The sequence below is a fragment of the Pogonomyrmex barbatus genome, unplaced genomic scaffold, assembly GCF_055798465.1.
Source record: "Pogonomyrmex barbatus isolate J1 unplaced genomic scaffold, ASM5579846v1 scaffold10, whole genome shotgun sequence".
NCBI classification, from domain to species: domain Eukaryota; kingdom Metazoa; phylum Arthropoda; class Insecta; order Hymenoptera; family Formicidae; genus Pogonomyrmex; species Pogonomyrmex barbatus.
In genome coordinates this window covers 3,995,645-4,011,427 of record NW_028297099.1, presented here as the reverse complement: position 1 = coordinate 4,011,427, position 15,783 = coordinate 3,995,645, and the positions used below count along the sequence as shown (strand labels likewise).

The window sequence follows — 15,783 nt, the reverse complement described above, 5'->3', positions numbered from 1 at the left end:
GATGATCATGCGTGTGAAATAATAATCGCGTGATACGTATGAAGAAATTGAAATTATATTCCTTCTCACCATTGGTGAGATGCATGCGAGTATGCTCATCGGGGAAGACGGTTTCGGAACGATCGCTCGCGGTGGAGCTGCTGCTCAAGGCGCTTGCGTGACCTCGGCGTGTTCTTCGACCTAAGGTACCGCCGCCGGAAGTCGTCTTTTTTGTGGACGCTGCGTAAACGGTCTCACCTGCAATGAAGAAGATTCGAATATTTTCGAATAGCCTGATAAGAAGTTCTTTCTTTCAGAGAACACCGGTTTTGCGCTAACGAACGAAAAAGTCATACCGGTTAATTCAATCTTGTATTAGCACGTGGACAATGAGAATTCCCGAGTCTTTTAATCTTTTCGAAATTGCTTTAAAAGAAACGAAATCATTGTGAGATTAAATAAAACTCTTTCACGTAAGACTAACTTTTAACTTTTAGCAAATAACTTTTATTTAAATAATAAAAGTTAAGTAAAAGCGCTTCGGAATTGTTTTAACTTCTCTGACAGGGTATTTGACCGTAAAACGTACGCGGAGAAACTAGAAATGTAAGGATGAATAGAACAGTGTTAAGATGAATAAAACAGAGTGTCATACTAGAACGGGTTGAAACTGAGATTGAAGCTGCCCTATGTAATGTCACATTGCTTATCACTCTAAATTGCCTATCTACCGGGATTTCTCGTCTTGCGTCCATCTACCAAAATGAGCTCGTCTTGCACGCGTCACGTTTTGTACAACACAGTATAAAATTGCGTTTGATGAGATTCATCTTGCGGCGAGCCCGTAAGTATCATCTTGCGTGCAAACCAACCCGTTTGCGGTTCTAATTAACTCCCTACCATTGCCGTTGCGAGATCTCTCGGAAGATATGCTGCCGTTGTAATGATGCCGGCGAGAGTTTGTGCTTTCGAGGGGAAACGGAGAAGCTTGCCGATGATTCGGTGTCAAGGTTGGGGGCGGCGTAGGAAATGGCGTTGTAGGGTTGTCCGTAGTTGCTGCGCCTTCCGTGTCGGATCCCGTACGGTACGATCTGTCTCCCGCATCTGCACAAATTAATCACACGTTAATGGCATTCATTTTTATCAGCCAGACATCTCTTCCCTTTCAACAAGACATATGTCATTCCTTTTAAATTAATTAAAAAAAAAATGAAGAGAAAGAGGGAGAAAAGAGAGAGAGAGAGAGAGAGAGAGAGAGAGAAGGAAGAAAGGAAAAAATTCACCATCGCTGCAAAAGTTACAGTTCCTACTTTGAATCCACGATGGGATAACATTTTATCGTGTTTACGACTTCTTTATCTAGGAGTATATAAGCTCGTGTTATTCGCAGTCTTGTCGCTTGCGGACAACCGCAGACGCACCGCCAGCATATATGATCTCATATATAAACGCGAATCGCGTATTCGCCTGTCTCGAGAATATAGTAGGGCCTTCTAGGTAGCCATCATTCCATTTTAAAGGTCTCTCGCTATGATGGTACCAACTATCTTATTTCGTCTCTATCATCAGTCGACATTTCCGCCAGCTCTCTGTCAGATCCGAGCACTTCGTCGCGCGTCGTTGCTCTGATCTGCATTTGCTTAAGTTGACGCACGTCTAAACTCTTAAAGGCGCTTGTCACTAAAGCAATGCCGTTCCGGGAGAGCCTGCATTATTCGGCGCGCGATAGCGGAACATAAGAGGAAGAAGTGGGATGAAGGGGACTCTCTACTGTAAGAAATGCCGGTGTGTCTTCGCGCGCGATGTGCGACAGCGTGCGTAAAGGTATGTACGGTTGTATTTTTAACCACGTTGACACGTACAAGATGTACCGGAAGTTATTTCTTTGACGAAGAGATATACTTGCAAATATGCCGAGGTGATGTTGAAGGGATAAAGTAGGGCAATACAGTTAACTGAAGGAGAGAAATTTTTCTGTGATATTTCCATGCATAGTTTTAATGAACCTTTCATCAATCATACAATATCATTATAAAGTTACTTTTAATTCGAATATAGAATCTATCTTCATTTTTTTATTGTAAAATGATTTTTTTTTTATATACATGCGTTTTTTAATTAAAAATATGATTCGATAATACAGCGTTCGGCTTATTAATTGGCAGATAATTGCCGGTTGCAGGAACGCACGTTCTAATTCACTATTAAACTTCGTTTCGCTGTGGCGGACAAAGTGGCAAAACCATAGTGAGAAAAGGTTGGGATGGGAGATTGGTATGAGAGGGAGGGGACGAAATCGAATCTTGTCGGTAATTAATGAGGAAAGTTTTACAAATAGCCGAAGGCATAGTCACTAAACGCCTTAGCGAGCTCGTGAATCCCATCCACAAGCAAGGTATCTTTACACAAAAGTAAGTTTTTAATTGATAATTATCCTTTTTCATGCGAGAAGGAAAGACGGCGATTGCTAACGATTTTACAATACATTTGTAGTACGTACCTCCGATTAGGAAATTGGAAAATACGTTAGATAGAAAATTAAAAGATTGCATATACAATATTGATTAACAAGGAAGTATGATGTGACAGCTTGTCGATTGATATATAAAGATGATCATATAATTGATAAGATTGTGCAATAAAGATAGCTATCATGACATTTTGAATTTAGTAGATTGAGGACAAAGAGGGAAATCAAATACGTTATCGACAATATCCTAGGCTTCCTTTTGTTCCATCATTTCTCGCGCGCTGGAAATAGCCGATATTCGAGTCTAGAGAAGAGCCAACAAGGTGTTAATTACGTTCCCTTGCTGCGCGGCGCTCTAAACGTTGTTTGCATCGAAATGGACGCGCTTGTCGAAAGCGAGGCGCGGCTGCGGATTGACAAATCAGTTTTTCAAATCGGTCAGGAATATACGGGGACCGCGCGCGAGCGTGGAACAAGCTCGAGGCGATCTGCGGGTTACCTCCGGACATCAAAGATCCGAAGTGCTTTCTACCGTTCTTGCCTCTTTCCCGCTTGAAGCTCACCGTTGTGAGCGCGCACTTGCGATATAAAGAGAGATACGGCCAAGATGGGCACCCTGATAGTCGAGACGTCTGAGAGTGAGTAGCCGAGGGCCGGGGCAGTGGCGCTGATATTGCTCGCATTAAACTTTCATATTCAATCTTGCCACCCACCGCTGGGGCACCCTCCGCGCGCGGTCCCCGACCCTCATCCCGCCGCTATGCCGTACGGAGAGCGAGCCCGGCATCAACCCCACATGTAATTGTGTTATGCCCTCTTCACTCTCCCTCTTTCTCGCTCCTCCTCTTCCTCGCTCTTCACTAACTCCCCCCCTGCCTCTTCCTTCTCCGACCTTTCCTCTTCTCTTCTATCCATTTCCCTTCGGCGCGACCTCGGTCACCCTCCCGTTCGTGCGGTTCCGCTACGCTCTCGTGGTGCTCCTCCTTTCTATATTGGATTTTCTAATCCGTATGGATTCGAAAACGTCACCGTGGCGTTTAAGAGGATACGTCGCTTCTTTATCGGAAGCCGAGTGTCGCTTTCGCACCAAACGCGACAAATGATTGTGATTACTATGTGATACTATTTTGCTTCGTATTTTCGTGTCGAGATGCTGACAGCTGGAGAGACGATACTACGCATTTATTGCAAAATAAAAATAACCGATATCCTGTTTCCTTCGTTCCATTTAAAATCGACGAAAAATACGATTCAGATTGCGAAAACATCGATACATGTCACTTCAATCTGTTTAAGTATAATGCCATTTACGCAAGTTTTTTAGTTGAATGACTAAAATTACAGAATTATAATCTGAAATTATAATAATTATTAGCTTGCAATAACTTGCTACTTGCAATACTAGCTAGTTACGACTATTATTACATCAGCGTTACAACGTTTATAACATAAATTGTACGTTTGGAAATTCATCAATGGACTCGCGCAACAATCGTACACATCGACCGTATCGATCGCAAAAGCGTTAACCACGTAACAACATCTCGCCGGCATGTCGACGTAGCAAAACGAACAGTCGGCGCTTATCTTTAATCGACCGTTAATCATCGGCGCCGATCGCGTGCTCACCGGTGTCCCCTTTCGACACTCCCGGCAGCCGTGCGAGTGCACGAGCTAGCCGGACGATTTATCTCGCAAAGCACACGGGGCAAAGCGCCGTCGTCCCCTCCGACAATCGCCACGCTCGGAATTTACAGTCGTGTCTCGTCCTGTCCGGTGGCATTTCTTCACCCCGGCAACGGTTCCTTCCGTGGCGACTAAACGCGCGGCGGGTGGGCACCGGCCTCGGCGCGACAAGGAGAACCGTAGCATGTCGTGTGCACACGATGCATTTTGTTTGTAGGGGATTGTTGCCATGGCAGCGAACTGCGAACATCGAATGCACTTCGCCCCGGCACGGTGCGGCGCGGCGCGGTAGCGCCGACACGGCTCGTAGACCCGGAGCGAGCTTGCGGAAGAGTTAGCCCCCGGCTGCTTTCGCAAGCTCCGCGCAACGGCCCGTGTACACCTGGACACGGTAGACGACGTAACTTCGGGCGTAGCGCGTTAATTTTCTTCAAAATTTTGCTTGTGAACGACGCTGCGTTGCGGCCCGTAGTTAACACGCGCTTTTCTGACGCGCGTTCCTCTCTAATGATTTCGTATCGCGTTAAAATCGCGGGATATCCGGGAGGAATTTCACGTAGCTTTGTGTTATCGGGATTTTTGTGAGGGATTGAAGCGAGAAGAGAGAAAAGAGAGAAAAAAATAATTCCATTGCATTTAAAATTTAATAATCATTGATTGGTATATATTGTCATTTTCGTAACCAATTTCAATCATCACGGAATTGTATGCTGCTTCGAGTATGTAAACACACATAAAGCAGTTGCAATGTACAGTTTCGTAAACGTACTTTGCAAGAATGCAACAGATGCTTGTGACAACTGCAAATAACGTTGACACAAATATTGAATATCATTTCAATATGAAACAGCAGTTTGCAGTTATGCTCTTGTATTTTGAATTCGACTATTCTCCGATGACAAATGAATATTTGAATCGAAAGTGGAATTTCTCTTTTCAATTTTCGAGATTATAATTATATTCGAGATTTTTTTTTTTATCGAACTGTTTGAACTCTTTAAACGTATAAAGGTATAGCTGTTGCGAAAGGTGTACATGTGTCAAAAAAAGGAAAGGAAAAAAGAACAATATGGGATGCGAGACGCGTTCTTCGAGCTGCTGTCGCACGCACAAGGAACAATGGGATACCTACGTCGCGGCTCATATCGAAAACCAATTTCCGAGATGTCAACGAAACGAAATCGGGCGCTGGGAGGGAATTCGCCGGCGTTTTTCTAGTAACTGCCAGAGGTTGGAGATCACTTTGAGCGGGAGGGTTTGGCAAGATCGAGGAGTAGCTGTACCTTCAACAGGTGCAAAGTGTCTCCGTTGAAAGGGCCACTCTCCGACTGCTTCCATGCCTCCAACCATCTCGCCCCACGTCTCTTCTGCTTCTCAAACTGCAAGCTCTTTGATAGAAAGCGCCTATGCCCTTCGGGGAAGGGGGAAGAGGCGAGACACATAGAATTACGACGGCTCATAATAAGCCGATGCTCCGTTTGAGAAAATAACGATGCTCGTTAATGAGGTAGACGTTGCACTTTACGTTTCGCCTCTTTATCACGAAATATTTAGAATTTTTGTCAATGCGAATAATTTCCTGTTGTAAAGTATAATGTCGATATACAGTCGCGTCCACGATGAAATACGACGTGATAGAAATTATAAAGTGCATCGATCGCGGTATTATGCAACATTGTTATTTGCAATTTAAGGAATATTTATTTGTTATTCTGCATTAATTGGAATATATGCTAAATTCTTAACTACCTAAAAATAAAAAGTATTAGGGGAAGTTATTTTATTTATTTATGTGAATATTTATATGCACCTATATATTCTAAATAATTTTTTATAAAACTTTGATACTATCTGTTGATCATAAAATGTGTTTCTCTTTTCTGAATTTGTGTAAATGTGATTGTTACAAACATAAAGATTATTTTTTTCTACTTGTAAAAATCAAAACTTATAGTATCAGTCTTATTTATTATACACCATCATGTTATACATAATTATGTATTATGTATATATGAATATGTTTTATATATATATATATATATATGTATGAATAAAATATTTTTGAAATTTATTAAGTCTTAAGAAGACAAACATAAAATATTAAAAAATTTTTATTTCTCGATTATAGTTATTACGTGTAATAAATACAATGCGTTCCCGAATACTTGACATTTTTACCGTGTTAGAGATATTTTCGATATAACGGCCGTTAAACTGGGTAAAATTTCCACTGTTACGTAACCGCATGTAACGGAGTTAACGCAATGATTTATTTCATAAAAAGGCATGTTTTATCGTAGTGAGCAATTTCGACTGCCGTTTGCAGTGTAAAATGATATACACAATGTTAACGCATAAAATTTAATACGTCAGTCTGGATCCGTAGTTGAAAAGAATTAAATATTGAGTCAAAAACACAACCGCTGTCATTGGTAACGGAATTGTTAGTGCAAAAGAGAGACAAAGAAATCATAATGCAGAAAGGCGGAAAAGCAATATATGACTGTAAATTATTGAAAGTCTTGAAAAATAAAATTCTTGGTGACTTTTGCAAATTTTATGATTGATGTTGCGATAGATCAAAACTTGTTGAAATTTGAATCATTCTAAGATACTTATTATCTTATAGAATTTACTAAAATTTTTATAATTTCGAAATTTATGAAGCACAGAAACTATAGAAAAAAATAATATAAATTATTACAAAAATAATATACAAATAAATAATATAACAGCACAATTCTTTTATGGAATGCTATTTCAACTATCAAGTGAAGAATAATACAGATTATAATCGAATCATTCCTTACATTATCAAAGAAAGATATACATATCTAAAATATTAGCAAAGGAAAAATTCAATGTGCTTATCAATATATTTATCAGAATATCTTAAAGCTTCAATCGAGAAGAGGCGATCGAAAAATAAATATAATTTTCTCTACTTTTAAACCTTTGAAAAAATATATAAATAACATATGTAAATGTAACTAGTACTTACACTTGAACTTTTTTGCATTTTTATCGTATATTCTGATTTATTAGTCAGAAAATATTTAATAACTTAATAATTAATTTTTTCAATCTTTCTAATAAATGTATGGTAGTTTGCATGTATATATGTTAATGTCAATACATGTATGTCAATATATAATAATTGAATAACTTTAGTTAATTGCTCGGAAAAATTATTAACAGAAATTACGTTCTAAGTAGAAATTTTAAATTTAACTTTAAATTCAATAATTTTATTGTGAGAGCAAATTAATCTAAATTAATGAGATAATATTCATATAAATTGAATTGTACGTGATTATTTGGATAACAAATATAGCAACTGTTCTCCAATCGTTTGCAAAAGAATTGCTGTGAAGTTTAATATTGTCCGCCTTCGTTTCTCATGTTGCTTGTAAAAAACAGAATTACAGTCAACGACGGGGGTTCGAAGTTCAATGTTCGCTACAGTATTCCCATACTCTACTTAATGTTTTGTTTTTCTCGTGCGACTGGCTACTACGTTGAGTCCCCCTTCGGCAGTAATGAATACTACATCCGTTATATATTTTATGAACGGCACGAGAACTTTTCTCATCATCTTTGAAACTAGGAATTACATATCGATATCTTCCGTTATTGACGACGTTGGCGCGGAATAGCGCACCATCGATAGAAGATCCCCTAGCTTCAAACTTTTCATCACGAGTTTCCCTCTGCGCTCCATCCTCATTCTTTTCCTATCGGTATTTCATAGAAAACAAAGTAATCCGCTTTTAACGTAAACAAGAATTATAATGAACGCAAAATATAATGATTTAATAACAAATAAACATTGTTTTATACTACAGACGCTATGGAAGCAACACGGATAAACGTTTTGTTGAGATATTTTCAGGCAATATGCAATATTAATAATAAATGAAGCAAGCATTTTGCTCAAGATATTACATAAACATTAATATATCTAATATTCTTGTTAAAATTGCAATTAATTAACTATAAATTACACATAATTGTAAATCAACAAAACATTGCGATATCAAATCGAGATTAAAGAGATAAAACGGCGATGGTAATATTATAATTGCCATGGATACAATGTTAAACTATTGATTCGAGCAAATACATTTCCCACGGAAAATAAATCCGCATTGTTTATATGTGGTATTCTCATGCGAATTTATTCAATATGCATTTATAATATCTGGTATTATTATGTATCGTTTAATTGAACTTTTTCCTGTAGTTTTCTTAAATCTATTTTCAGAATTACTCGATTTGATTGATCGGCTAATCTATTTATTTATAAAATATATATGCGATATAGTAGTATAAAAATTAATGTTAAAGATTACGTAGATTTAAGTGCGATAATCTAGACAATTTTAAGTATTAAAAGAATTAATAAATCACACGGTGAAAATTTGTACGCATTTAATACGTATGTAATGCAGTTCCATTTTCACAAGACAATCTCAAGTTTCTGACGGCAAGTAATGTGTCAAATAGATTAGAAAATCTAAGCCTCGAGCAGTACGCTGCGGAAACGTTGAGCCAGGAACGTATTTTACCCGGTTATCGTTAGCGGCGAAACAGCGGCGCGATAGTGAGATGCGCATTGTTAAAGAGCGGCCGTGGTAAATTCATTACGACCCCAACTACTTGCGGTCTACCGCTTTTTGCTACAAAGTCTAGCTTAATATTCTGCTTTGACATTTCGTTAGGTAAAATTTGCTGAAATTTTCTGGAATCGTTGCGCGAGGTGTTCATTGTAGGTGCTCACTGTAATAAGAGAGAGTTATTTTAATATCTCGAAGTCAGAGAATAGTCAATGTTATTCCGCGGCTTGAAAGAAAGAAAAGGAAATATTGAGGTATATAATGTACGAAAGTATAAGACATTTATTCTCTATTGTCAAATTACAAATTGACCTCATGACGGTCTCATTACATTTAGTTTAACTGCATACGTTTGATATGATATATTAATTGAGTGATTTAACTTTTAAATTTAACTAATATCCTATATATTAATTTAGTTGATTTTCCGATATTTTCAATCTTATATTTTTAATCTTATAATTTTAATTATCTTATAATTAAAATATATACAAATTTCTTCTGTCTAAGAATTTAATATCAGCTGTCAGTATTCTTAATCTAATTAGACTTGTTACCAGATTTAAAATAATATTGTTAGCTAATAAGAATTTATTTCGAGGGAATGGAATTAGATCTTAATAAAAATTTATTAAAATCTAATTCCATTCCCTTTAAATATATTAAATCTAGGAATTTGATTAAAATTCAATCTAAATCTTATCTAAATATATAATAAAATCTCCGATATGTGTATGAAAGAGAAAGGCGACGTATTAATGGAAATTCCGATAAAAAGCAAATATATTTGTGAGATCGTCTGAACCGAATACATTAGCTTAAAGTATCTAATAATTTTATGAGCTATGTGAGAGCACGTCTATGATGCATTGAATCTGTTACATACGTTCTATACTAATCTCAAGAACTTCCATTGCATCGCATACACGTTTTCTTTATATCAGATAGATAAGGGGGATACACAGTACGGCTCCTTTCAGACACATTAGTAATAGCTGTCGACATCTTGGTTATCTCCACGCGAGACGTTAAAATCTTACGCCCGAAATTATGATCCACGAAGCGTGAATAATTCCGTCTGGCCACCATTCATTCCGCGGTCGGTGTAAATTATTGCAAGGAGCGCATTAATTTCCTTTGCGAATAATTAACAACGCACCGGACAACGAAACCTTCGCGCACCTCCTACGCTTTTGCAATGGTCAGTCCTTCCGTCGGTACCCTCATACCTCCGGACATCCCCCCTAGACTGCTCTTCCCCGTCGCCCTCCCCTTCACCTCAACCTCTTGGTCGACAACTGAAATATTAATCATGACTTACACATGGTGTTCCGGGACTAGGGGCATTCTCCATCTGCATTATTAAGTGACCCCGCGCACGAGTTACGCTCGAGGTAGGCTCGGCCCTTATTCCGCAAAACGAATATGGATGTCCGGTTCGCGTTATTATGTTATTATTCCGATGTAGGTTGCAATATTCTGCCAATGCTCACCGAGCGGATCGCGTAATCGCGTTCGGTTCCTCTCGTGAACATACGATCTATCATGTACAAAATCTACAAGCGTAATCCGCAGGTAAAACTTGAACAAAATTAATTTGTACGCGGAGTGTAAAATCGGGATTTGGATTTAATCAGAAATCATGGATGTTAAAAATAGAATGAGGAATGCTAATTGCACATATACCGCAAAAATCTGACGTTTATTTATATAATGTGTTATTAGTCTTTCGTCTATTAATTAAACTTTTTTCCTATATTTTTCTCGGTTTCTTTATGAATCTACAAATAGATTCAGAACGAAAGTAATAAATAGCGACGTTCCAACTCGATCCCGCCGTCTCTTTTACACGAAAATAAAATTGTTATTCTTGTATTCCCAAAGGTTCGCGCGGAAAAATGAAAGTTCATTAAAACCAGCATGGTTTATCGGCTTTTCGCTCGGATTTCTCGGGCCTCTGGAGTGTTCTCGTTCTAGAAAGCGATTTATATCTCTTTTTCCTTTTTCCAGTGCAACGATACCAACGAGATAGTGGCGCAGACATACTCGAGTATTTCGATATCACGTAACGTTTGCTCGATACTTGCGAGTTACGCCGCTCCGAATCCATTTGGATGGCGGTAATGCACGTTAAACGTCGTAAAATTATCTCGATATAATTGCTCGCCTTAAATAACGACAGTCACGTCGGTAGGACGTCAGTTGAGGACGCATGACGTAATGCGTACCCTTTCAGGAATTAATTCAGTATTCGAAGGACTGCTCCGACATCAAAGCGAGTAATAATAGGAGTGCTGTTTCTGGCAAGGTATGCGATGACAGAAGTGGGCGCGATGGCTATAAGTGACAAACCGACTCAGGAGTAATAGAGAATGATGATACAACAGACGATATCGGTAGATTTGCATCTGGAAACAATTTGCTCGCACATAGGACGCGCATCGTTACAATTGAATATCTCGATTAATGTGTGGTAACAGTCTAGACGTCACGTTGATATCGATTTGCCACTCTAACTGTTACCAGTACGTTTACATTGTAACATATCAGTAGACGTAACATTCTCTCTTAAGAAAGAAAAATATTTCTGTCTTTCTATTTCGATTCGATATAAAGTAACAATTGGAAGAAGTAAAGTTTATATCATAAATTATATATCATGAATCGTCTTACGAAGATAATCCAAAATCAAGTGTGCTATTTGAAGTGTGCTATCCACAACAGCTTTCCTAACATTAAATCCAACCACGCGACGTGCAACTAAGTTACACCTATCCTCTCTCTCTCTCTCTCTCTCTCTCTCTCTCTCCAGTGCACCGTTATCTTCCACGGATTCGATCTAGACGACAGAGAATGGCAAACTGTTAACAGGAGGGGAGTTTTAAATGCGCGTAACGTAATAACGCGTGCATTAGGCGACTACTATGGCGTCGGTGGCGTCTGCGGCGGCGACAACGATAGTAGACCCATTCTCCGTAAGGGGTAGTTTGCCTGACAACTCGATTATACGATACTGCAGGGCTGAGTGGCAAGTGGTGATATATGGTGCGCATATATACGCTGGGCTGTCTCTGAAGTCACTTAAAATAATGAGAAACCCGGTATCGGATACCGCGCTTGTTTCCCATTTTCCACCCTTTTCCCTTTTTCTTTTCTTCATCGACGGCATTTACCCGGCGAGTATCGGATGCGACAAACAGAGCGGTGAGATATCGGCTCGGGCGAAATTTTGAAGCCCGCTGGCCTTCGCACGCATATCTAATCATTTGGATAACCAACGGAAAGGAACGAGCGTTTTCACATCGAGCCGATGTTCGATTTGTGCCCGTGACGCTATTGGTCGGACAGTTACGGAATATACAATTTTACATTCGACGCGTATAAGCAATTTTGGATATTGAGTGATCATATTGCATTTCTCACTCTGTAGCTTTGCGAATGCATGGCACCGGTCGATTTTCGGATGGACATTCAGATATTTGCATTGAGTCCCGAAACGTAATAACGCGTTTCATTAAATCACGTATATAGATCGTTAGCCATTATTAATCGCCTGCAGCGGTGTTTGACACTCCATCTCGGTTTCTCTTGTAATCAAATACACGAGACTGTTAGATATTCATTATTGCACTGTCAAACTGTGTCAGTAGCTAAATTGTTAGTTACCTCAGCAATCGCTCTGTAAATGTCAAATCTATGCGAATGAATGCAATATCGAGATAATTATTGCCTTCTCAGAAATTTTTTTTTTCTCTTTTTAAATGTTACCGCTCCATAAAAGTATGATTGGACAATTATATATACGCAATAGCAATTTACGGCCAATCGAATAAAGCACTAATTTACAAAAATGATACTCGCAAATGTGGACACATGTATTACGTATATATGTATATACGTACATGTGTTACACTTCCATCATATTTGAATAGAAAGTTTGATTACGCAGTAATAATAAGTACGGGAAAACATCATTTTGAGTAGATCAAGAGACACGATTTCCTCGTTAGGATAACTTTACCTCCGGCGTGTTTATTTTGTCGATGAGAAGTCGCATCTACGTAAAACGAGAGCGATATTTACGGCGGGGTCGCCGGTCGGTACGTAATTCTGAAACGAGCTCTATGATCAAGCGCTGCAGCATAGGAGGAAAAGGAGTTGGTAAGAGGAGATACGTATCCAGTTCGTAATTTGTGTGTAGTCAGTAATTTGGTTGTTGCGTCAAGGACAACGGCCAAACCTTTATAACGTTATTATCATCACTGTGATTCTAGTATATTAAAATAGCTGTAATTTTAAAAAGCTATGATTTTATGTAATATTGTATGATAGACAATGTTCATATTCAATGATATTAATATTTTAAAAATAACGTACATCATGGATAATTAATGATTTATCAAAAAATCGAAATTTGTAAAAAATTAATTCGATTTATATGCAATCCCTTTATTGTATATGTTTTTTATTTATATCTATATGATTATATAAATATTAAAAGTTTTCCAACTCTGGACACATATTAGTATGACTAAGTATTGACTCGCACTACTTCGTCTTTGACTGCGGAGCAATATCTAGTATTAATCGATCGATACGCGACATTATTGCTACTGAATATTGATGTCGAGCAAATATTTTAAATAGACATTGCTTTTGCGTGAATAATCGAGGTATCAGCACGTTATAATTACACGCCTCACGTGATGGTAGTGTTAAGGACGGGACAACAGGTACCGTTATTGCGTGATAGGAGATTAGGAAGTAGGGGAAGGATTTGTACGAAAATTTATTGGTAATGTATACATGTACACATATACTGGCACGGCGTACCGGACTATGTTGCGGTGGCGCCCGGTGTGGGCTATAGAGCGAGAACATTCAGTCAAGCACACAAGCCCGTGTCCTGATACTTATGGTCATGTAGGCCTTACGTATCTCTTCAATCGTGATTCTACGTTATACGAATATTACGGAATCCCTGATCACGTAATGTTAACACTTGGTACATAGTATCAAGTTAATGCTCATTAACTTCATAGATAAGATTTGCTAAAGTTGTTATGATGTTTTAAGAAGAGAATAATATCAAGAAAATCATTAATCACAGGCTTAACATTATAAAAATATAATTTATAATGTTGTAATATAAAATATGATATATAAAAATATTGAAAATAATGTATGGACAAACCTTATAACTTTATTGAGCTTAAATTTCAATATTATAATATGTATAAATGCACACAAACAATCTGGAATTTGTTTCGTATAAATGGAAATTCAACATGTATAAAATATCTTTGTGGAGGTATTATGTCAATTTTGTTTGGTAACTTTAAATAAATTAAATAATGGATAATAATAATGGTAATTGAAACGATCCTATGACAAAACGATATATGTTGTAAGTTTTAAAAATAAGGTTTTGAGTTTGCAAACTTACGTCAAAAATATTTTATGATGCAAAAGATATATTTTTTTTTTAATACAAACTTACTTTGCCATAAACGCGTTAGTGACCCTTCTCAACCATCAGCAGCAGGTTTATCGACAAGATTTATTAGAATTTATCAGAATATTCCCGCTACGTTACGCAATTGGCGCGACAGGAATTCGATCCGCTGCATTTTAATGAACCATTTGTCGGCAATAGAGTGATTTAAATGGATTGACTGTCTGTAACGCAATTATTCAAGCGATCGCTCGAAGAGAGAACCCTCTCTCCCCCTCGTAATTTGACGTTCAAAACGAATCCCAGACATGTGAATTCCGATCATGCGATCCGACATCTTTAAATTATTCATTCCTTCTGATAGCTAGATAGCGATGCTCGCTAGTGTGCAAGTTTCTGACGTGATGGAATAAGTGGAAACGGTAGACCGTTGCTTTCTTTCTCGACGAAACTTTCGCATTACCTTCTTCTAATGACTATTGCTTTAACCTATTTTCCGGGCCCGCTACGAGAACTCGAGATATCTAATCCTGTACGTTAGCGTCTTAGAGTTTCCAACTCCCACATATATGCCCGTTACACTCGAATAAGGATTCCATTATATAATCTTTGTACCTAAAACTCGTAATAACATTCACGCAAAGATAGCAACTCGGAGAAAATTAGCGGTACTATCAAATCAATTCTGTTTCAATTTGTTTTCCCAAACAAACATTCGTATCGGAGAACATGCGTCAAGGATTTAAATAATCAAAATTTATAAATCTACTTTATATTACATTGATGCAATAAAAATAATATAACTTGGTCATGGTTAGATGCAAAAATTATGAGATTTTATCATCCCCGAGCTATAATGACTTGGTTATTTTCGTGAATTCTAAACTAATCTCCCCTCTATCCGATATCTCGCGTGTACCATACGATTACTTCGCGAAGCTGGAACTTCCATCTGACCATTAAAAATTTATCCATGGCTTAACCTCGTCTTCTGAAATCCTTGAGAATACATCGGGTAGCTAAGAGTCCGTGGTATGTAGTAACTTGAAAATGCTCGGAGGCCAGATGGAGAGCTCAAGCGCGGTTAGAAGATCTCTTAGAAGCCTTAGCTGGGAAAACAGTCGGCTTTTAGTTCTCGTTAATACTAAGAATACGTTTCGCTATGATATCTTTGAAATTGTTTTATTCATTTCGACCGTGACACTTCCTCCCCAATCCGACCGCTATCCGCAGAGAACATAACGACGCGATCTGTAAATATTTGACACAAATATAAATCGATGATGTGATTTCGACCTCGAGATTTGCGCTGTGTCAGATCATAAACGGCGGTAACGCACGCGGCGCTTTCAATCGATTCGTGCGATATATCGATTTTAGAGTTTAGAGTAGGGGAGAAAAGGCAATTCGAAATATGGAACAATAGATACATATGAATCAATGTATAAATATCCATATACTGAATAACGTATAAACGTATATTTGATTAACGCGAATGAAACAGCCCGATAAACAGGTAGGCGTGCACTCGCGTAATAATCCCGGAGACTGCCATTGTATTTATTTCGCCGTACCAA

General features: G+C 38.1%; 1 protein-coding gene across 1 annotated transcript in view; it reads right to left on the bottom strand.

The window, feature by feature from the left end:
- Positions 1-15,783, bottom strand: part of Ten-a (Teneurin-a transmembrane protein) — a 426,087-nt gene that overhangs the window by 265,974 nt on the left and 144,330 nt on the right. The window contains exons 5-6 of the mRNA XM_089070549.1: positions 880-1,083; positions 70-237 (exon numbers count right to left, since the gene is read on the bottom strand). Coding sequence (XP_088926675.1) covers positions 70-237; positions 880-1,083 — 372 coding nt within the window. The remainder of the gene's footprint in view (positions 1-69; positions 238-879; positions 1,084-15,783) is intronic.